Source organism: Ammospiza nelsoni, chromosome 3, assembly GCF_027579445.1.
Source record: "Ammospiza nelsoni isolate bAmmNel1 chromosome 3, bAmmNel1.pri, whole genome shotgun sequence".
Taxonomy (NCBI): Eukaryota; Metazoa; Chordata; class Aves; order Passeriformes; family Passerellidae; genus Ammospiza; species Ammospiza nelsoni.
In genome coordinates this window covers 5,216,134-5,239,416 of record NC_080635.1, presented here as the reverse complement: position 1 = coordinate 5,239,416, position 23,283 = coordinate 5,216,134, and the positions used below count along the sequence as shown (strand labels likewise).

At 50.9% G+C, this 23,283-nt stretch overlaps 2 protein-coding genes across 2 annotated transcripts in view; one reads left to right on the top strand and one right to left on the bottom strand.

Annotated features, from left to right (window-relative positions):
* XRN2 (5'-3' exoribonuclease 2) overlaps nt 1–16,664 on the top strand; it is a 32,515-nt gene extending 15,851 nt beyond the window's left edge. Inside the window, exons 21-30 of the mRNA XM_059469091.1 lie at nt 507–590; nt 1,171–1,268; nt 1,346–1,425; nt 2,561–2,617; nt 3,191–3,259; nt 3,358–3,492; nt 4,353–4,480; nt 8,716–8,776; nt 12,644–12,782; nt 15,902–16,664. Coding sequence (XP_059325074.1) covers nt 507–590; nt 1,171–1,268; nt 1,346–1,425; nt 2,561–2,617; nt 3,191–3,259; nt 3,358–3,492; nt 4,353–4,480; nt 8,716–8,776; nt 12,644–12,782; nt 15,902–15,964 — 914 coding nt within the window. The 3' untranslated portion in view covers nt 15,965–16,664. The remainder of the gene's footprint in view (nt 1–506; nt 591–1,170; nt 1,269–1,345; nt 1,426–2,560; nt 2,618–3,190; nt 3,260–3,357; nt 3,493–4,352; nt 4,481–8,715; nt 8,777–12,643; nt 12,783–15,901) is intronic.
* Nucleotides 16,665–19,024: 2,360 nt separating this feature from the next.
* Nucleotides 19,025–20,191, bottom strand: NKX2-4 (NK2 homeobox 4). Its single transcript, XM_059469096.1, has 2 exons — nt 19,825–20,191; nt 19,025–19,692 (listed from the first exon to the last, which is right to left on the bottom strand). The coding sequence occupies exons 1-2, from the start codon at nt 20,186–20,188 to the stop codon at nt 19,025–19,027; spliced, it is 1,032 nt and encodes a 343-aa protein (XP_059325079.1). The 5' UTR covers nt 20,189–20,191.
* Nucleotides 20,192–23,283: the final 3,092 nt, after the last annotated feature.

Sequence of the window (23,283 nt, the reverse complement as noted above, 5' to 3'; positions counted from 1 at the left end):
TTTGTTCATTTGTCCTGAACTAGAGTAATCATTCTTCTCTTTTTATCAGCCTCAGTGTGTAATTGTCTTTTGTCTCCTTTGCATTTAATTAATGGATCTTGTTCTGCACAATCAGTGGCTCATTAGTACTGTGCCAAAAATACTTTGGAGAGTATAGAAATATTTTGGAGCATACAATGAATGGAAAAAGAGCTACAGCATTTATGCAACTTTTCCTTTCTTTAAAGAATGTTAATTTCCAAGGTCTTCCAGATTCTGTGGATGGGTGTAATTTACACTGCAATTAAAATTTTAGGTTTTCAATTTGAGTGCAACAGGTTTTGTTTGAATAAAGCCACAGAAAGATCTGACTTCTGAAGCAAAAATATGATTCCTTCAGATTCACACTGTTCTGGCTGTTTCTTGGCTAAGGAATCTTATCAGAGCTTGCCATGCTGGTGTCTGTTTTTGGGGATGCTCTGGGTTTTTTCAACAGGTGGGAGGAAACTCTGTTTTGGTTTTGCCAGGTGTGGCGTTGTTGCCCTTTGTGGATGAGCGACGCCTCAGAGCTGCCCTGGAGAAAGTGTACCCTGACCTCACTCCTGAAGAGAGTAAGAATTGGGGTGTTGGGCTAAAGAATTGGGGTGTTGGGCTAAAGAACTGGGGTATTTTGTTGCCACCTATGAAATTCACCGTAAATGAATGAAGAAGGTGTCCTGAATGTTTGGTTGGCTTGAGTTTGACAGACTCTTCCTCAGGGATGCTGCTGGTAATTGGTGATCCTCAGTGGATTTGTTTTGTAACACTTGTTCAGCTTATAAAGGCTAATGTTTGTTTCTCTTTTGTACAGAAATAACATCTGGTTCTTGTGCGTAAAATGTGGAGCTGTGTGGGGTTTGGGGTTGTTTTTTATCTGTTCTGTCTGTATCTGCAGTGTTACTCTATTCTAAATTCAGCATTCCTCCACTGAACACAAGATTCCCATTATTTTACTGCCTGCCAGCTGTCCTTGGGACCAGACACATCCTGCTCTTGTAGATATTGTCTTTCCTATGTTCTCAGAGCTTTCTTCTAAATCACAGTGAAACTTGGCTTTTGTGGAGGTGTCACCAGGACAGCCTTGCTGCTTTGCTGCATTCCTTCCTTCCCTCTTTCCCCTGAACTCTTGCCCCATTCCCATCATTTCTCCAGCCAGGAGGAACAGCCTTGGCGGTGACGTTCTCTTTGTCGGGAAGCACCATCCCCTCTGTGACTTCATCGTGGAGCAGTACAAGACCAAGAACACAGAGGTAGGTTGCCCTTGTTGCTCAGGGGAAGTGGTGAGATGGGAGGTCTGAGGTGCTGCAGCTGAAACCTTCCTCCCTAGGCAGTGGACATCCCACCGGAGCTGTGCCACGGCATCCAGGGAAAGCTCACCCTGAACGACAACGCCGTCCTGCCGGACCAGTGAGTGTGGCCTTTGGGGGGGTTCCTGCTGCTAGAGGGCCCCTCCTGCTCTTATGGCAGCAGAAATGGTTTTGTGCCCCCAAGGAGTAAATTAAAGTTCCAGACAAAGCCACGTGTGTAGGTCTGAGGGTTCAGAGCAGGCCTGTGTTACCTCCAGCTCAGTGAAATTTGCATTCTGTGGTCCCATTTTTTAACCTCTCAACTTGGCTTTTAAAGCAGCCTCAGATATTTTTAAAATGTTGTAATGCATTTGTTTATTTGCTGAGGAAGCTTTGTTTGTTTGTCATTTTGCCTGTGGAAGGCTGATTTTTATGTGTTTAGTTATTGTTTTATGAGGAAACAAGGCCTGGGTAATAAAAATGGTAGTGCTCGCTGGCCTGGTTCAGTAGGGTCATGTTTTGGCTTCTCTGCTTTTGTGTGGATGTTAATGTGGGCTGATCTGATATCCCATTAGTGCACATTGCCTAAAAACCCCAAAACTCTGTTTTTGATATGCTAATCTGCATTACATCTGAGAAAAATCCAGGTAGTGATAGCTTAGATATATTTTGGCTTAGATATATTTTGGTTTTTTCCATTTAGTCTGCAGCACTAAAATCAGGGCTATTCCCAGCTACACATAGTAAGAATATTTATACTTTTAGTTTTCTTGAGAGTGTATCCAGTCTGAGGAATGATCAGTGTAATCTTCTCCTTGTAGGATGCACACTCATTTATCTGACTGTGCTCAGAGATATAAGCAGGTGTTCAGTGCCTTGTTTGCATTAAGTGCACAAACAATGGCTTGGTTGGACAGAAAATGTACCTCAGATCACTCTAATAGACATTTCTCCATTCTTGTCATGGTTGACAAGAATATCACCAAGTTAGAGTTGTTCTTGGACAGAACAGGAACAAGAAACCTCCTCCAGCCTTGATTTCCCTAGACAGACCTAGAGAATCCCCACACATCTGCTGCAAAAGAGGTGGCATTAAGAAATAAGGATTCAGTCACTCCAGTGCTTATAGAAGTACTTGGTTTAGGGGAAAGGCAGGTTAACTTTGAAATAAATGCTTTGCAGGCTTAGTTGGCAGAGCAGCAGATGGTGAGAAATGTGTTTGGTGGTGTTTTGACAGAGGTTTTTCTCTTCACCAGGGTGGTGCAGTCTCCTGTTCCCATGCTGCGGGATCTGACACAGAACTCTGCAGTCAGGTCAGTAAACTGTGGGCTTCCATGCAAGGGTGTGCAAAGTGCAGCACCCAAAACACTGAAAATCACTTGTGATCTGTGTCATTTTTATCTCCAGAGGCACAGCTTGGTTCAACCAGAGCAGCAGCTGTGCAGAGAAGTAATAAATGCTGAGTTACACTTTGTCAGGGCACAGTAGGAAGGATGTCTTAAATGGGGATGTAGTTCCTGTGGGTGATCAGTTAAAGGAAGGATTTGGCTTTTCCATCTGCCACTGTCAGGAAATTGGAATTGTTCTGTGCCGGTCCCTGTTTCTCTGTCACAAGGATTTTTCCTCCTGTCTTTGGAGGTGGTATGTGCAGTCAGGACATTGCTCTTTAGGCTGTGTCACTCAGGCTGAATTTTCCAGGGAACCATTATTTTCTTTCCTTGTACCCTCATTCTTTCTTAGTCCTGGAAAACATGAATTCCATCTGGAAGAGTGAAATTGTTCTGCTTATCTGTGTGTTTATAGCTTTCTTGGTCATAAAGCAGTGACTACTATTTCACTTTGTCTCCATTATGCAATGAACTTAATCCTCAAATATTTTCTTCTAGCATCTCATTCAAAGATCCACAATTTGCTGAAGACTTTATTTTCAAGGCTACAGTGTTACCTGGGGCAAAGTAAGTGTCAGCTGTCAGCTTTCAAATCATTCAATTCTGATTTATCCATCTGAGTATTTGCTCTGACAAGTACTTATGGAACTGTTCTTATTGTTCAGGAAACCTGCTCCAGTTCTGAAGCCAGGAGACTGGGAAAAAACCAACAATGATGGCAGGCCTTGGAGACCACAGCTTGGCTTTAACAGGGACAGGAAACCAGTGCATTTGGACCAGTCAGCGTTCAGAACCTTGGGGTAAGGCTCTGGGGTTACTGCTGCCTTGCTGGGGTCACTGCCCTCCTTCTCCCTTTTTAAATTAAAAAAAAATAAAGGGATTGGGCATGGAGTGTCCAAGTTTAGGTGCTGATTTTCCATGTTGGACACCTCAGTGTGTGATATTTAAATTCAATATTGCTGAAAACTGAACATTACGGTGATTTTGCAGTAATGCCTTGTTTGCTTTTTGATTCTTTTTTTCCCCTCTTAGCAGCTAGTTCTAAGTCACTTTCCTGCTGTTTAGGGTTTTTAAAATTTGTTTGGTGGATGTTTGCTTGTAGGTACAATGAGAATATTATGCACAAGTGATAATTAAGACTGCTAATGAAGACAGGAATATCTTTTAAGCTTTTATAAACAAGCTTTAAAAATTAAATGGGTTTCCATACTGGGGAGTGCAAGGAGCCATGCATTTATCAGAGCCAGAGAAGAGAATGTTTTAAAGGAGACTGGCAAATAAAGTTGGACTCTGGAGTGTCTCCTTAGGAAGAGATAATACCTTCTTCATCTTACGGCTCTGGGGGAGCTGCAAGAAGGAAAAGCACTCCCTTTTAGGAAGGAAAAGCAGAGCTGTCCTGGGGCTGCACTTGAGAACCCTTTTGCATGTCACAGGCACAATAAAAAGCACAGCTGTGCCATTGGAAGCCTGAGCATTTCCCTGGCAGCAGCTCCTCAGGCCCGTGTGTGTGTCGGGATGTGCCTGGGCCCCGATCCACCAGTGCATCCCTGGCCCAGAGGAAAGAGAGGGGGCTTGGGATGGGCTGGGAGGCAGCTGTGCTGGGAGATGGAGCCCAGCACAGCATCCTGACCTGCTGCCTTGCCATTTCTCCCCATGACAGGCACACAATGCCAAGGGACAGGGGCATGCCAGGGATGTACCCCAACGCCGTGCCACTCGGAGCCTATGGCAGCCCCTATGCCAGGCCCCTCATGGGCAGCCAGCAGCAGATCCCCAAACTGCTGTCAAGTAAGTGCCTCTGCTTCCTGCTTCTCACAGCTGGGTTGGTCTGAACATCATCTCTCTTCATCTATTTCACTTTTTTATCTGTGTTTAAATACGATCTGGAAAGAAGAATGTGGGGAATGGGAAGGCAGAACTAGCAGACAGGCATCGCAAATTCATCTCCGAAAAGAGAATATTTATGTGGTTTTGGGGAGGTTTTTGGGAGCCCAGCAGTCCCTGTGCTGCTGTTCCTGCCGAGTCCTGATGTGTTGTGGGAAATGCTTCAATGCGCTCTGTCTGTCCCACATCCCTGGGCCTGGTCCTGCCAATGAGTCACTCCCAAGCTCTCGTCCTCATGGCACCCGAGCCCCTTGTGCTGAGCAGGGAGCACTCTGCAGGCAAATACCCCCCAGTGCCATAGAGTGGTTCAAACTGAGGAGGCTTGGAGCCTCTGCTAGAGGAGAAATCCCAGTCCATCTGTTGGCCTTGGAAAGCTGTCTGGTGACTTTCTTTGATGCAGGCCTTCCTCCCCCTTGGAGCACCACAGCCATCCCCAGTCGCTGTTCTGCAGGTGTGCCTGGCAAACCTCAGAGCAATTGGTTGGGCTTTTCTTCCCTCCTCCCTGTGCTGCTTTTGGCACGAGGCAGAGGTTGCTGTGCTGCTGTTGTGTGGAGCAGCAGGGACAGGATCCAGGTGGAGCTGCCTCGTGGAGGCTCCTTCACCACGCAGGGTCGTGCGCCAGCCGCGCTCTCCGGAGCCACTTCCTGGCACTCTGCTTTCATGGGACACCACAGAGCTGCACACTGCAAATGTGTCCTCTGGCACTTCACTGGGTGGTGGTCCTCCTCTTCTGCTAAGGCTGCTGTCCTAGGAGATTAGGCTTAAACTCTAATTAACTTCTCGTTTGCTCTGACTGCGGCGTCCGGTCTTTGCAACGGATTATGGCAGCGCTTGACTTAGAGTTTGGAGATTGTTTCTTTCAGTGCCTCATTATTTGGGGCCTGAGGACAGCTCATGTCCCTCAGGAGGATGGATCAAACAGCCTGAGGGCTGTGTTGCTCTCTAGAACCATTCCCAAAACCCATCCTGCTTGCCTGGCTGCAGGGTCAGGCCCCAGCCTGGCCCACCCAGTTCTGTCAATGCCAAGTGAACCACGTGTGCCTCAGCTCCTCTTCTACCAGGTAGAGTCAAACTTGCTGAAACTCTTGTTAGAATAACACCTCCAGGTGGCATAGCCCTGGATTTCTGCTGGGATCAGCCTTTTGGATGCTCACCTGCCCGAAGATCATAACACATCCTGGATTACGGATTGTGTGGGTCTGGTGCTGAGCAGACCTGTGAAGATGAGGAGTGTCAGCAGCTCCCCAAACCCAAAGTTGTGCCACTGCAGTGCGGCTCTTGCTGAGTGGGAGCAATCTACCTGCACAGTGTGGTTGGGAATTCATGAGCACTTAGGCCAATTCCCCTCAGTAATGTTCTGCCTGGAGTCCCCAGAGGTGCTCCTAGGTCTGGAGCACAGCATCTTCTTCCCTTTTGCAGTCATCTCTCAGTCCTTCATCAGAGCACTGGTACCTTCAGCTGGAAAATCAAATCAGGAGAAATGGGAAGGCCTCTTGGATGACACAATGTTCTCTCCAGTGTGCAAGTTGTGTTCATCAGCTGTACTGTTGTGAGAGAACTGCAGTTGTGGTGTGGCCAGGCTGGGAAGCACCAGGAGCCCACACATCCCTGAAAAACCACAGCTGATGTGGTCAAAATCCCCACATTCAGTGGGACTGATGCAGAGGAACTTTCCCCTTGGTGTGTGGTGTTTTCACAGGCATGCTGCAGTAAAATCAGCCTCCAGAAGGGCGATGCGGTCAAGCCAGGAGCCAGCCCCTCCTCAAGAGCCTCAGGGCTGGGGGTGTTCCTCACCAGTGCTCCCTGATTTGCCTTGGATGTGCCAATTTTCAGCTGATGAATAATTGTCTGTGCTGATAACTTGGGGAGTCAAGTGCAGGGTGGCAGCACTCTGGGAATGGCAGGTTTGGCTCCTGCAGAGCAGGACATCTGATTTATGACTTGCGTGGCAGGCAGTAAACTTGTCAATTAGCTGCCTTGGAAAAGTGATTTTGATTAGTGCAATCAGTAAACACAAAATCTTCTCTTTGATTGCCACCCTGATTAGATAAATTGTTACTTGAGGAGCTGCTAGACAAGGCAGTTTCTTTGGCCTTATAGCTCTGGGAAATGCCTAAGTTTTGCAGGCTAAAGAAAATATTAATTGTCATTCCTTCTTCTGTTTTGTACCTTTCTGAAATGCAATTCACTGCTGCAGACTCTCTCCCTCCAAGGTTGTTCTGTCAGCCATACAAATGAGTAGGGGGGCTTGAAATGTTTAGATGATGATTTCATTGAAGTCTTGCTTAAACTGAGCGGCAGAAAGGTGTGGTTACAGCAGGAGACCTGGATCCTTGCTCACATGCAGAGGAAGGGTCTGCAAACAAGATGTTGCCTGTGTTTCTGTGCTGCTGCTGTCTGTGAACTTGAAAATTATCAGAAACAGAGAGTCATTTTAGGATATTTTTGATTTAAAGTTATGCCGCTCAGGAGCTGTCCAAAACTTTAAAAAATATTTTAAGCTCCAGTTGAAAACCTGCTCATTTTCCCCTAAAGCAGCATTGTGGATTCCATTGCCCTCCCCTTGTATTCCAATATAAACATGGCTTTGTGTGGGTGCAGCCTGTTCAGGCCTGGAAAAGCCCTTGAGATTCCCAGGCTGATCAGCAGGGAAATGCCACTTCCCTACCCTCAGTCCTGGTCTGCTTCAGGCTGGAAATTGGCTGGAAAAGAGGAGCTGAGGAGCATCAGTTGGTAGCTGTGTGTGTTTGGGGATGTAAAACCAGGTTGATATAGTTGTGTGTCTAGGTGTAAAGCTGAATAAATAACCCTGCATGGGGGATAAATGAAGAATTATGGGCTGGATTGGCTTTGCCCAGCAGGCTCCTGGGAAGAGCAGAGCTGCTGGGGCTGCGAATTTGTTTGGTGTTCTCTTCGCTGGGGCTGGGACAGACAATCCAGCCACAGCTAGGAGAGAGGCACAGACTTATTTATTTAATGTTTCCCCCTTCCCCTTTGCAGGGGAGGCCAGGCTTCCATGTCCTGGCCCCTGGCAGCACGGCAGGGTGTCCGTGTGCCGGCCATTATCCAGCTGCTGGAACCAGCTGTTGGAATTAGGTCACACTTGAAGGCCACTGAAAGCCATCAAAGGTGTCAGTGAAACTGGAGCTTTTGATTGACGCTGGCCCCGAGTGCTGGGGGCTGCCTGGGTGCTTTTGAGGAGCTGCTGCTTTTATCCTGTTTGCTGACCAGGTTATTTAGAAGGACAACAAGCGTTTAATTGCGGGCCCTGTTAAGGCAGCGTTGCTCCTGCCTGGCCTTTGTTTGTGCCACCCAAACCAGCCCTGCACAATGGGTGAGTGGGTGGTCTCCTGCACGCCAGCACTGGGGCTCTGGCCAAGGTTTTACCCAAAAAGGCTTAATTCAGTCTGATTCCATTATCTGGGACATCATTAATAGGTTTTTATTAGTGTATTATCACTGCCCGCCGTAACTTTTAAATTTACCTTTAGTGATAATGTATTTATATTTTGTTTTAATGAATTTTTCACCCTTTTCATCCTAAATATAGTTATATTTACCTAAGCGTGAATAAAACAGAACAATCCACTTTATTCCATGCTCTGGCCATTGTTTTAGTTACCTTTATGGAATAACTTAGCCCAGTCAGAGGAAAACTGGTCCATATTTTGACTTTATTGGTCACAAACATGGTGTGTTGTGGTAACACAGTGTTGGCTATGTATTTGAGTGCCTGTATTCTTTATATAGTAATGAATGTACTGGTAAGATATATGAATATTAAACTGAGTTGTTAGGGTGACAGACAAGGTTTTGCATCTTCAAAAATTCAAGAGGAGACACCTGCGAAGCATCTGAGCACTAACCAATGCCAGCTCTAGCAATTAAAATTCATAATTTCCTCTTATGAAGCTTGTTGGATGTGCTAGAGCCAAAAAAGTTGCTTTTTCTCCATTGACAGCAGGACACTGTCCAAGCCAGCAGCAGGAAGCCATGACTTGGAGTGTGTTTGTGGCACATCCAGCCTGAGCTTTCCTTTCTGGCTTCTCAAAAGCATCTCTGGGGCACACAGAGGAGTGAGCACAGCTCCTGAGTTGTTCTTGCTCTCTCTTATTTTCCCATCTCATTTCGTCCTCCAGATCTTCGGCCCCAGGAGTCCTGGAGAGGTCCCACACCCTTGTTCCAGCAGACACCACAAAGGTAAGGCAGGAGGGATGTGAAACGTGCCCAGGAGGGCAGACTGGGCTCTGCCAGCCTTCCCTGTGTTTGGTTTTCCCTTCTCTGTTTGCAGTATTGTGGTTTAAAATTGTGGAAATGATGCTGTGCAGCAGGTTTTTTGAGTTAATTAATGTCCATGATTTATTGATGTTTTGAGAGCCCCCTACGTGGTGTTCATCCTTTAAAAGGCTCGAGTACTTTGTATTAAAAAAAAGGAGGGAAAAACACTTTCCATTAAAACTCAGGCTTCAAAATTAACTTTACTGTTGGTGCTTTGGTACCGTTCTTGGTTCTTTGGCCTTTATCTTATTGAAGCTTTTGAGATACTATGAAATTGAACACAGAGAGCTTAAAACTGCATTAGATTTTGGACAGGCTAAACAAATTTCTTTTTAGGAGGGCTGTGGAGCTTAATGAGGCATAACTAATGGTGTTCCACTTTTATCATTCCTGTGCCACAGCCGCAGCATTAGCACAGACCAGCCATTGATTCTTGCTACAAACCTCTTGAAGTCCTAATCAGCTTCTTTGGTACAAGTTTTTCAGGCCTGACAAGCCCATTGTAGGGCAGTGTCACTGTAGGTCAGTAGTTATTAGTTGCCACTGAAAACAGTTTCTTTAACTACTTAAGGCTGAACTGAATTAAATGCAGAAGGGACTCAGGGAAGGATTATGGAATCTGCAGCCCAATAAGTGCCATCGAATAGAAGGAATGTGACATGGTTTGATAATCAGGGATGTTTTACATGCATCCCCTCATTGATGGCTTGTGTGTCCTCCGGTGGGGTGGGCTCAAAAAGCCCAGGCTACCTGTGTCAGCTATGAATAATGACATTTATTTATGTTTATGGAGGAGGCAGAGAAGTTTCTGCTCCAACACCCAGCTTTTTTCCCCTCCCCGGGTTTATTTGCAAATGTTTCACCATTGAAAATATGGGCTTTGGGGGAATTTATTGAGCTCTCCACAGCCACTTTCCATGGCAACCATTTTGATCCCCACTGAAGTAAGCCTGGCTCCCTTGTCCTGTGCCTCATCTGTGTGGAATATTGTAAGGCAAGATTCATTCATAATGCAAACTTTAATACTGCTTGGGCCATGGGAGTTGCCACTCCCACCCCTTAATTAAATCCAGTTTATATACTTTGATTTTAGAAGGACTGCTGCAGGTCTGTCACTTGTCACTGCCTTCCCTTTGTTACACTGTGCAGGGTTTATGAAAAGCTCTGCCAGCACTGAGGATAAGTAGTTTTGCCGTGTTCTTGGAAGGTTTTGGATTTGGGGAGCAGATCAAACGTGCTTAGAGCTGGTGTTGAGTTGCTGCACAGAGACTTAAGCAGAAAGTTAAACACAGAGACGCTTGGTACAGGAAAAAGCATCTGAACCTGTTGAAGGCATTTTGAGTTTCCTGTTCTTTCCCTGGGAGCTGCTGGTTCCCCAAATTCCTCTTGCTGCTGCAGCTCTCCAGGATCAATAGGTGCCATGGGGGAGAGGAGTCAGGGATTTCTGCTCAGGGAGGGAAGGAATGAAGGAGAGGCCAACCCTGCTCCAGCCCTGTGGGATGGAGTGGGTGGGCAGGAGGCTGGGATAGCCTGCATTCACCACTCTGAGTAAGGGATAAGCAAGGAGCCCTGTCTCTGCCAGCTGTGCTATTTCAGGGATGGAATGGTGCAGCAGGGGCTAAACTGGATCTTCCTTCCCAGGCCTGGGAGGAAAAACCAGGAGTGTAAAGCTGCTTCTCTGTAATCCAGCTATTCCTGTCTCCTGTACGGGATTTCTTGCTTTTAAATCTAGTGGTGCACCTTGGTGTGCAGCAGGGAAACTGAATTTTGGGGTCCCTCTCCCCTGTCCTGACATTCCTGGGCACTGCAGAGGTCTTTTTTGTGCTCTTGAGCCAGTCCAGAATTTATAGAGAGAAATTTGCTACCTGGCTGATGGAAATGTATCATCTGGTTGAACAGATTTTTTTACTATTCACAGAAATAATTTCCAAAGTGGCTGGGGTGTGAAGACAGGAATCTTTTCCTTTATAAACTCTCCTGAATTTATCTGACCTGGCTGAATGTTTGAGTTGGTTTAACTCTGGATAGTGCCTGTGTGAGCTCCCGGGGTGCTCCAAGTGGCACAGTTATCTTTTTTGGTTAGTTCTTTTTTTGGTTACAGCTTTGCTGTGTACAGATCTCCACCCTCAGGTGATTTAGATTACCAACCAGTGCCCCAACAAAGCAGTGATGTTAGTGGTGTTGTGTTTAATTTGTTAAATATCTCAGCTTTTCACTAAATAACACTTTAAAAGTTTAAACTCTGTGCCAAGTAAAAATTAATGCCTAAAGAAATTTGTGTCAAACTTCCCCATTCCAGGCATGGAGCAAGAGCTGGTCTGTGAGTTTTAGGCATATTTATCACCAGCACTTGTTGTAGAGGCAGAATGATTGTTAATGAAAGCCCCAGAGTTGGGGCTGTATAGGTAATTCTCTGCAGCTTTCCTTATGGCTGAGCAGTGCATTTTCCCTGGAGAGTTTGCTGTTTTCTAGGAACCACAAGGGGAAAAAACTTAGCACTCAAAATACTAAATCAAAAGAAGCAAGTATGAACAAAGGATGAACTTAGAACGTTGAGTCTGAGAGTTTAGTCCCCACAAATGTAAAGTGCTCTTGGCTTTAACGACAGCATGGCTCCTTCTGAGGGGTGGTGTGTAGGGCAGCAGGTAAGCCTGGGATGCAGAGCCTCTGCTCTCTGCTGTCCCCATCCCAAACCTGGGATGCAGAGCCTCTGCTCTCTGCTGTCCCCATCCCCAACCTGGGATGCAGAGCCTCTGTTGTGATCCCAAACCTGGGATCTTCCCTCTCTTCTTTGCTGTCCCTATCCCAAACCTAGGATGCAGAGCCTCTGCTCTCTGCTGGCCCTGCTCTCCTCAGCCAAGTCCCTCTTCAGCAGGGGTCAGGAAGGATTAACTGTCTCCACTCTCCATGTTTTTCCCTCACAACATCATATTGTCCTGCAGGACCCACCTGCTCTGAATCCTTTAAGGAATTGTCCCTCAGCCGTGCTCAGCTGTAACAACCGGATCACGGCCGTAGCATTTCCCCTAAATATTTTGAATCAAACAATATTGGACGTGTTCTACCTGTTGCTTTCTAATTATCATGTCAGAATGGGTACTTGAAGGAAATGAAAACATTTCTTGCTGTGGGTAATCCAGGATGGCAAACTGGGCCATAATGGATGTGGGATCTGCGTTCCCATATAAACTGTACACCAAATGTCAGTCAGCCCGTGCCAATTAGTGCTTATGTTGCTAGGTCACCGTGGTCAATTGAAAACGGCATCAATAGAACTTGAAAAGGTTTCTTCCCGATCAGACCTCCTGACATATTGAGCAGAATAATGGATGGGAAAAAGCAGCCAAGGCCCCTACCCTAGATTCCGAATGCTCGCCGTAAGAATTCATTTGCAACCTGCAATTAACTGGGAAGAATGGGCTCCCAGAAAGAGTCTGGGCGTTCAAAGAAAGCCCCTGGCTCCCGTGTGGCACATGTTTACTCCTGGGGTGTGCTGGGGAGCCTTTGGGATCAGCAAATCTGCCCCTGCAATAAGAGGTGCACGGAAGCCTTCCAGGGAATTGGAAAAATCCGCTGCGTGCGGCCGAGTTTGCCGCTCGTGGCTGTGCCGAAGGAAGAGGTCGGCAAAGCGGCCTTTAGGGAGGATTTGGGGAGATATTCCCTGCTCCTGGTTTCTCACTGGCACTGGGCTGTCCGTGCTGAGCTCAGAGACAAAGCCAGAAGTGGGTCTGTGCTGTGGGAGGCTGTGCAGGAGCCCCGTTCCCACTGCAGCGTTCTCTCCTCACGCAGAACCGCCGGAGCTGCTCCTCTGCTCGCCTGGAACCGCGTGATGCAGTCCCCAAACCAGTTCCAGCCAGCCCAGTACCAGGGCATGGGGCCCATGGGATACCCCCAGAGACCCGAGGACCGCATGGACAGGGGCAGACAGGTAGGAAAGAGGGGCCCCACATGGTGTGGTGCACTGTGCTCCCCTCCCAGCCACAGCTTCCTCCTCCTGGGGCTGTGCAGAGTGAGTGTGGCATGGGCAGGCATTGCTGAGCAGGTTTTAGTGTCCCTGTGTCACCATGCACAGGTGGGTGACTGCCTGGCTGCACCCCTGGCACAAGGGCCCTGCTGGGAATGCACCACCAGTGACATGGTCACTGTCCTCCTGCAGCCTGAGGCAAGCATTCCCACCAGCCTTCCTCTTCCACAAGGAAATCTGCCCACTGGACCTTTTGGGTTCTCCTCAACGTGTTTAAAATGTAAATTCTTACACCTTCCTGAATTTCTGCCCTGAATTTCTTATTGGCTTTCTCTGAGCTGAAAAGATGCTTAATGCAAATGTTGGGTTCTCCTAGCCCAGAGGAATAAGCATGTGGACATAGCTCTCTGCAGTTAAAAGGAAACAAGCAATTGTGAGGAGAACTTCATCCAAAATTGCAGGTGACTTGGTCAGCAGTTCATGAAAATGCCACAGAGTGAAAATGCTGCTTGAGAGTAGCAGGTGACTGTGCTTAGGGAATTTTTTTTGGGGTGTGATCCCAGTAAAACATGATCTGCATATTGTACCAGAAGTCTGGGTGTTTACACTGCTAAACACTCATTTTAAATAAATTTTGGATATCTAGGTTGAACTCCTAGCTCTGCTGCTGTTTGTGGAAGTCAGGACTGTGGGAAGGTTAGTGACCAGTCCCAGGGAGGAGGAGGAGGTGACAGCCCTATTGCCCTGTCCTTTATGTGGAAATTAGGGCAGAAACTGTTGGAAATGTGCCTTCTGCTGGGGCCTGATTCAGCTCAGGACAAGTCAAGTTAATTTTCTTCCTCCCAGCCTGCTCACCTACCCAGTACCCAGATGTGTGTTACACAGCTCATCACCAGTACAAACCCTGCCAGCACTGGTTGTGACTGGAGGCAGAAATCACCAACATGGATCATAATCACAGGGAAATAATGGGGCCTGAACCTTGACCCAACCTGTGGAGCTCTAAAATACATTTTAAATTTGGTTAAGATCAGATTTCAGAAATCTTTCGTTTTGTGCCACACAAGTTTACCCAAAACCCCAGAGGCAGAGGAATAAATCCCTGATTGCACTAATCCATAGCAGGGGCTGCTGTGCTCCCGGGGGAAAACTGGGGGAGGATCTTTGTGCTGCTGGAGTCTGGGCAGGGTTTAATTAGTCTGGGAAATGGACTCCTGGAAAAGTCTGTCTGCCATGGCACACACTCTGCTCTGTCCTTCATCCCAGGCAGGATGCCCCTATAAAGGAATCTGTGCTTGGAGCAGTTCATTCCCAGCCTTAAATTGTGGTGCCCAACAGCTGGAATCGTGAGGGGGAGCAGGAATGGTTTCCCAGCAGGGTTTGCAGTGGGGGCCCAGGGAGGGTATCCCTGTTAATTCCCACTTTGGAGCCCTGTGGACATTCACAGCCTGGGTAAAGGTGTGGTCTTGCCCAGAATAGAATTCCCCTGCTGCTGACATGGACCCACCTGTGGGTGCAGGAAACATTTAACCCAGCAGTGACAACCCTTTTTTTAATTTTTATTCACATACATGATGAGTTCATAATGAAGCACAGATCTTTTAGCTGCAGTGAATTTGCTTCCTTTAAAAATTCCCTTTGCAGTTGTGCTGCAACTGTTTATCTGCTTTTAATTTTCTTTTTTTTTTTTTTTCTTTTTTTCTGTTCTTGTTATTTTTAAATGAACTTTCAGATGTCATTATTTCTTCGAGGCTGGAGTGAAATGAGAAAGTACCTGAAAGGGTTTAGGGTGCCAGCCTAATCATTGAATCCGGCCTTGCTGCCTGAAAATTTCAAAGCTTTAAAGCCTTGAAAAGGGATTCAAGTGGAAGTGGTGACACGTAGCAGCATAAATAATTATCTTTGGGCCCTTTCACCTCTGAATTCTTTTTTTACAGCGTACAGAACATGGTCTGAAGAGGTTAATAAACGCGCTGCCGCAGAGTGCTTACAAAATTAATGCAGCTGCCATGGATCTGGGGGGCTCCCTGGGAGTGGGGCTTTGCTGCCTTCCAGCTCTCCCAGAGAAGCAAAGAATGAGCTTGCTGGGGTGGTGCAGGTGTTGGGCAGTTTTATTCCAGCCCGGAGCAGCACACAACGGAGCGTCCACCGCGGCTGCTGCAGCACTCCCAGGCCTCCGCTTTGTCCTTCCCTGCTGATGGTTTGGAAGGGTTTTTTAAGGGATGTAGCCAACTTGTTTCTTTTTTTAATTGAGTTCATCAAGCCTGGAAACAAACCTTGCCTGCACGGGCAAGGCTGCAGGAGCCTCCCTGGCAGGTCTGCTCACGGCTCCGTGGTTTCCGTGGTTATCCCAGCCGCCGTGGGCTGTGATGGAGAGAGATTTCCCTTTTAAAGGCAGGAAGCCCCTTTTTCCCTCCACACCCAAAATCCCTGAGTAAAGAGCAAACCAAGGCTGTAGCTGGTGTTGGTGCATCACCTTTAATTAACTTGCTGGTCACTGCAATGTACCAGGTTTGGAAATCATTTTAAATGCTTCAGGGGCGCTCTGTGAAAATTTTAAACGGATTTTTCCCCTGGTTACCTGATGTACCAAATGCCTGAATTTAAGTACAAATATACATCTAATTTGGAGTAATTTCCAAAGTGAGATTTGGATCTCTTTGACCTCTTATTAAAGCGAACGAGTGCTGGAAAACACCTCTTCTGCAACAAATACAGCTTTTGTTTTTCCTTAAAATACTTTAGTGTAAAAACGCTGAGTGTGAGCTGCCCCACGTCCCTGGCTCCAACATTTCTCCTTTTGCAGCAGAGGTGTCACAGGTGGGAAGTGCCTTGCCCAGGGTGCTGGCTGGGGGTGGATTTATTTGGGATTCCAAAGCCTGTGCAGCGCAGCGATCCATTCCCAGCCCGTGTTTTTGGGAGACTCCACAGCCAGATGAGGGATGCTCAGCCCTGCCCCTGGCACCTCTCTGAGCAGAGGATGTTTTGTCCCCGTTCCCTATGGCGCCTGGAGCTCACCCCACTTGTTTACTCGTGCTGCTAATCCCAAAAATAAATGCTTGCTTTTGTTTGTTTGTTTGCAGGCGTACGGCCCCGGGAGGCCCTACCCGCTCTCGCATCCCGCAGGAAGGTACAGCTGGAATTAGCTCCTGCCTCCTGGTTTTATTTTTTAAACATGGAAAACGTCCGGGATTTTTGCTTTTGTTCTTTTTATTATTTGTGGGTTGAGGGGGGAAAAAAAAATATGAAATTGTTAAGCACCATCCCTGTAGTTTTTAAACGGATGCCTGTTTTAAATGTGCACATTTCTTACGGACCTGATGATGATTTTTTGGGAGGGACTGGGAAGAGCGGATTGCCGTCGGACGAGGTGGGAGTGCTGCGTTGTCCTCCTTACAAATCCAAGCTGTGCCGAGCGCTGCCCGCCCCTCTGAACTCCAAACATCCTCTACTCCACACACAAGAGCCTGAAAACAGACAAGGGGTTGGAAAGAATGCCCAGAAATGGGATTTTATGGACTCTGGGGGCAGACCCAGCAGGCAGCCGGCGGCGCTGAGAGAGACACGGCCCTCGCTGCTCCTTGGCAGGTGCTTCCTTCGGTTTCTCGGACTCTGAAGTAAAACATTTCAACTTTTTTTGGACGTGTGCCCGTTTCTGGCATGGGTTTTGTCATGGCATAACCAGGCAGGGGCTGTGGGTTTGTCTGTTTGATACCTAATTTAAAACGGCTGCGAAGGGCAGGAATTCCATTCGTTTTTAGCACTCTTTCTAGGGATTTTCTGTGTGGGTGTACCAAATCAGTAAATATTTTTATTTGCTTTATAAAGTGGCTTTTGAAATTCTCAGCAGTGGCGTGTGGTTAATTTCCAGCCCCTCCAGAGCCTGTTTGTATTTTTGCTTCTGTGCACGCATTCCGGTTGATTTATTGGAAAATAATTTCACCCAACTTCTAGCATTTAAAATCTTTGTTTAATAAGAAAAAAAAAATTGAAATGAGGAGAGCATCCAGTTCAGCTTTCCCTTTGGATTTTTCCATTAAATCCAGGTATTGTGTAAAGTTCCCAACCCCGCTCTGGCCCTGACTCCTTGGAGCTCCCTTCTTTCTAAACATCCAGGTGTTAATCACCAGCAACTGGGGGGAAAATGCCCTGACAGCCCTGTTTAACTTGGAAGGAAGAAATCAACGTGGATTTATTATTTTCAAGTGATGGAAGGTGGAGCAGAATCCCTCATTGTGATGCAGCATTCCCGGGGCTGGGAGCCACCAGCCTTCCCCGGGGCCTTCTCCCACAGCTGGGAAAAGATTGGGGTGCTCACAAAGAGCCATTTTGCTTTTCCAGCAGGACAAAACCAGCTCTGATGGTGAGTTTTCATGGGAATGGACTGGAGGAAGGAGTGGGGTGGGTTGCCTACATTCCAGAGGTGGATGGACCCGCGTGCTGGTGGCTTTGTCCCTTGCTCCAATTTTTTGGGGCACAAAAAGTCTGGGTAAACATTTGGGAAAGGTTCATCCCTTTCAGGATTCACCCCCTTGCAGTGTGAGTGGAGCCAGCCTGGGCCCTGGGAGCTGTCCTGCCCACTTGGAGCAGCGTGCTGGCCTGGGGCTTCCTTTCCTCGGCTGGGATGCAGGACCTGGCTGGGCAGCACCACGTTCCTGGGGCTCTGCTGCAGTTCCCTTTGCCCCCAGCTGCTGGGGAAGCCTGGGGGTCACCCTGGGACAGCATCCCTGTGGAACTCCTCAGGCTGCTTTGCTCACAGGTAACATTTGGGTTTTTCCCCCACGCTGGAGCTGAGCCCGATATATCCCCTTGGATTTAACAGAGTTTGAGGGGGAAGCCACTCACCAGGCTGGGCTCAGTCCCACCCCAGAATTTAAGTACAAATACCATCTAATTTGGAGTCACTCTGGGCCGTTTCCCGTGGGACCCAGCAGGGAGAAATTCTCCCTCATGGAAAGGGGAGGGAGCCAGGGAGGAAAGGGATCTCTTTCCAGAAGAACGGTGGAGATTCCCTTCCCCTCCAGGCTCTCACATAAGGCTTGGGGACAGGTCTGGGACTGAGTCTGTGGTCTTGCAGAGGCCAAAATCCCGATTTTCCATATCAGAATCATTCCTTCATGGCACAGCTGGGAGTGGAGCAGCCCTCGGTGCTTCCCGGGGCTGGGGTTCAGCGGGTCCCCCAAGGATGGGGGAGCCTGGCAGAGGCAGGAGGGACACAGAATTAAATCCTTAGCAGCCGACAGGGAGGCAGAAAAAAGGGGATTTTGAGCTTGTCCTTCAGTCCGTACACCGAGAAAGAAGCAGCCGAGTCCTGAGAACAAGGCTTCCTTTTTATTGTTTAAAATAAAATTAAAATAAAAAAAAAAAGAAAGAAAAATTGCCGGAAGGAGTCCCGAGGAGCGTTTCCCGACGTGCGGGATTTCCTCGGACAGTGGCGCGGGGATGAACCCCGCTCCGGCTCCGCGCATCCCCCGGCCCCGGCTGCTGCGGGGTCCGATCCCGGCGGGAAGCGGGGTCCAGCCCCGGGGATCCCCGGGCTCTCCGTCACCTCCGCAGGGCTCCGAGCCAAGAGCCGGGGGCTTGAGGCGGCTCCGCGGGACGCGCGCCCCGTCCACGCACGGGCATTCACTGACTGCGCGGTATTTGATAACAACAACGAGAAAAACGGGGTTTTCCCCTTAAACCCGAGCACCGATGCTGCGGGGCTCTCCTGCCACGGCTCCCGCCTCAACTGAGCTGCGACCCAATTTACCTCGGGCGGAGATAAGAACGGGATGGCACCGTTCCGGGGCACCCCCACGGCGTTAATTCGGCCGCGATGAGCCGCGCCTCGGAGGGTTTATCGCGATATGCGCCGGGGCTCCGGGCTGCGCTGCCGCCGGGGCGAGGGGCCGGGCCGAAGCGGAGCCCCGCGCTGCCCCGGCCGCCCCCGCCCCGTCGGGAGGAGCTCTCGGCGGCCGGGACACGGTCACACCGACACTCACACAAATCCACTCTGATTCACACTCACGCAAGCGCTCGGAGCTGCCGTCGGGACCGTTTGTCCAAAACCAGGAGAGACTTAAAAAAAACTCGAAGGGAGGCCGGGAGGGGACGGAGGGTGGGGCGGCCGTCGGCGATCCCCGCGGGCACCGGGCAGGGCGGAGCGTCCGGTGCCGGAGGAGCGGCGCACTCGGGGGGACACACACGGGACGCACCGATTGTTATTACCACGTCCTGCCGTAGAGCAGGTTGGGGCTGACCATGCCGCCGTTGTAGTCGACGCCGGCCGAGTCCAGGGGGGCCAGGGGAGCCACGGGGCCGTGCAGCGCCGGCGGGCTGGGCGACAGCTCCTCCAGGTCGGCCGCCTGCCCCAGCGAGCCGGGGTGCGGGTGCGCGGCGGGCGCGGCGGCGGCGGCGGCGGGGGCCGCGGGGGCGGCGGGCCCGGGGCCCGGGGTGGCGTTGCCCGGCGGCGGGCAGGGTTTGCCGTCCTTCACCAGCACCGGCACGGCCACGCGGCGCGGCGAGGGCTGCTGCTGGCACAGGCCGCCGCTGCCGCCGCCGCCGCCGCCGTCGGGGTGCAGCTGCTGCGCGGCCGCCTTGTCCTTGGCCTGGCGCTTCATCTTGTAGCGGTGGTTCTGGAACCAGATCTTCACCTGCGTGGGGGTCAGGTGGATGAGGCTGGCCAGGTGCTCCCGCTCGGGCGCCGACAGGTACTTCTGCTGCTTGAAGCGCCGCTCCAGCTCGTAGACCTGCGCCTGCGAGAAGAGCACCCTCCTCTTCCTCCGCGGCGCGGCGTGCAGCGGCACGATGGCCTTGGCGCCCTCGGCGATGCCGCTCAGGCCGCCCATGCCGGCCACGTTCATCCCCGCCGACGGGCCCATGAACCTGGAGACTGAGCGGGACGGCCTGCTCAGCGCCCGCCCCGTCGGGGCCGCGGCTCCGCTCCCCCCGCGCCCGGCCGCCCCTCATCCTCCTCCTCATCCTCCTCCTCCTCCTCATCCGCGCCCCCCGCGCCCGCACTTACTGCTGGAGTAGCGGGGGTCGCCGCCGGGCCCGTACCAGCCGCCGCCCGCCGCCGCGCCGCCCCGCATCCCCTCGGGGTAGGCGGGCAGCTCGCCCACGTTGCCCAGCCCGCCGTTGCAGTAGCCCCCGACGGCGCCGTGCGGGAACTGCGACACGCCGTGGGGCATGTGGTAGGCGGCCGCGCCCGCGGGAACGTGCTGCGGCACGGCGGCGGCGGGGGGCACGGAGGCCTGGCGGTACGGCCCGAGGGGCGCGCCCAGCCCGCCCGCCCCGTCCATGCCGCCGAACTTCTTGTAGCTCTCCTCCATGGGGCTGAGGATGTCGGTGACCGAGAAGGGCGTCGTGTGCTTGGGGCTCAGCGACATGGCGCGGCGGGGCGGGACGCGACGGGGCGGGCCGGGCCGGGCCGGGCGCTGCCGCCGGCACCGCCGAGCCGTCCGCGGCGGCGGCCACCAGCCCCGGGCGCCGGTAGCTCGCCGGTTCTTTTAGCCCGGCGCCGGGTTTACGCCAGACGCGGGGGGGCGGAGCGGCGGCGGCGGCCCCGGCCCCTCCCCGCCTCCCGCCGGCCCCCGGCCCCGGCCCCCTCCTCCCGGCCATTGTCCTGCGCCCGCCCGACGGCTCTTAAGCCCCGCCACGCCGGGGCAGCGCCCGAGCGGCTCCGAGCGGCCCCGGCCCCGCCGCCCTCGCCCGTAAGTACCTGCCCGTTCCCCGAGCCCCTCGCCACGGTGCGCGGCCGCCCCCGGGCACGGTGTCCCGGGGCAGAGCGGCTCCCGCCCGGCCCCGACGGCAGCACCGGGCAGCCCCGTCCCCTCTCCCCGTCGGGCTGCACCGCTCCCGATCCCGGTCCCGCTCCCGGCCCCTCGGAGCCGCCGCCGCGGGGTGCGAGGCCAGCGGGGACCCCCGCGGCACCGGGGCCCCTTTAGGGCCGATGCTTCGTTTGCGGTCGCGTTTTCGGTTTTTTTTCGGTCGTTCTTCGTTTGCTCGTTGGTTTTGGCGCAACGAAAGGCTCGCCTGGAGCAGCCCGAGCCCGCGGGCCGGGGCCGGGCTGGCTGCGGGACTCGCTCCCCCGCCCCGGGGAGCGGCTGCGGGGCTCCTGCCCCACCGGCACCCCGCGCACGTCGGGGCCGCTCTGAGCGGGGCTGAGCGGGATCCCTGCCGGGCTCAGAGGCCGAGGCACGGCCAGACCCCGCGGCCGGAGCTGTGCCCGCATCCCCGGGCCGGGCACCGCCGCGACGGGGCGGGCGCAGCCGAGCGCGGGGAGATGCGCGGGGTGCGCGCCCGGGGACCCGCGGGGCTGCGCCTTGCCCAGAAATTAGTAAAACTCGGGGTGTTCAGTGAGCAGCCTCGCCCCAGAGCGGCACCGGTTCCCGCGGTGCTGCCGGTGTTCGCGCACGGACTCCGCTCTGCGGGTTTTGGGCAGCCAGGGTTGTCCCGCACCCTCCGGACTGCACCCTTCCCTTCTCAAACCCCATCTTCTCCTGATCTTTTTGGAGGGAAGGCACCTGCAGCTCTGCGGTGATTGTTAAAAATAAAAGATAAAAGATCGGAGCGGGCGCAGGTTTGAGTTTTAAACTTTGTGCTCCACGTCTGAGAGCCCGGTGAGGGTCAGGAGTTAAACGGGTCCTGAATCTCCACGCGCTGCCGTCCAAATCCCGACAGCTCTGTTCAGTTGCAATATTCCCACCATTCGGACTGAGTTCCTGGCACCTCCATCCTTTTTTTTTTTTCCCTGTACCTCTCTTCCCCTCCCCTGCTCAAAAACAAAAAAAAAAAGAACAGAAGAGAAGAGAAAAAGCCAAATCCTCTCTACATCCTCGTGGGAGCAGCACGGGGGGTGCCCCACGCGTGGGGGCACTGCTGCCCCTCAGGGTAACCCAGGGTGGGACACAGCTCTGTCCCTGGGGTCGGGCCCCCAGCACAGCCCCCGGTGCCCACCAGTGTCACCAGTGGTACCAGTGAACTGCTGAACCGTGTCTGAGCCCAGCTCTGCCTTCATCAGAGTCTTCCTCCAAAAGCTGATAATTTTATTATTTTATTTTATTTTACTTTATTTTAATTTTTTTTTATTTTATTTTACTTTATTTTATTTTACTTTTTTAGTTTCTTATTTTAGTTTTTTATTTTACCTTTTTAAACTTTCTTTTACCTTTTTAAAACTTTATCATTTAATTTTTTTTACTTTCTTTTCTTTATTTTTCTTTATTTTTCTTTATTTTTCTTTTTTTTTCTCTACTTTTTTTTCTCTACTTTTTTTTTCTCTACTTTTTTTTTCTTTACTTTTTTTTTTCCTTTGCTTTTTTTTCCTTTATTTTTTTTTCACTTTACTTTTTTTTTTTTTTTTTACTTTACTTTTTTTTTTACTTTATTTTATTTCGGCACCTGTAGTTTCCCATCCCTACTGGAGCAGGTCCCCTCCTTTCTGGGACTCACACTCCAGGATGGAGCTGCTGAAACCTCCCTCCAAGGGAGCAGCTTGGCAAAGCAGGAACCCTGCCCTGGGCGTGGATGGATGGATGGATGGATGGATGGATGGATGGATGGATGGATGGATGGATGGATGGATGGATGGATGGATGGATGAGAGGCAGAGCGTGGTGTCCCTGCTTCCCTCTGGGAAGGGAGAGGCAGCTCCTGGTGCTGTAGGGAGGATTCCCTGCAAGCCTCTCGGGCATTTGGGATCTCCCCGAGGCCTCAGCGCTGTTTTGGGGTCGAAGCAGGCAGAAAGAGGTGAGGGGCTGGAAGGGACCGGTCCTGTTTGTGTCAGACTGGCCCTGTAAGCCGGGATTTTGGGATGTGGCACCAGCGAGCTGGTTTGTAGGGACTCAGGGGACAGGTGTGTCACCAGCCCCTGCTCGCACCCAGGACCCTGGACTGGGCTCCTGGGGCACAGGGAGGAAAATCCAACCAGGATGTCCCGGGACAGCAACCCAGGAATTTCCCCACATCAGTAATGTGATGTTTGGGATAAAAAGCATCACATCATTTCGGTGATGAGTGTAAAGAAAATCTTTTTGATGTGGCAAATGTCTCACAAAAAACCAACCCGCTAACCTTGAACTCTTTCTCGCTTTTAGAGAGTGTTTTTCTTAGCTAACCCTCCATCACCTGGAGGTTCCACACAAAACTGGACTTTTTCCCTTCCCTACCCTGGCAGGATCAAGCTACAGATTCCAAGGGAAGTAGTTTAAAAGCAAATTAAAAAAAAAAAAAAGCCAACAACGACAACAAAAAGCCAAAACAAAACCAAACAAGCAAAAAACCCCCAAAACAAACAAACAAACAAACAAAACCACCAAAGAAAACAAAACAAAACAAAATTACAAACCCCTAAACAAACAAAAAAAAAAACCCCAAAAACCAAAACAAAAAAAACCCCACCACCAAACACGTAGAAATTGCAAAAAGCCAAGAAGCCAAACTCTTGTGTTTTAATTTTTGGGGGTGATTTTCCCCTCTCCCT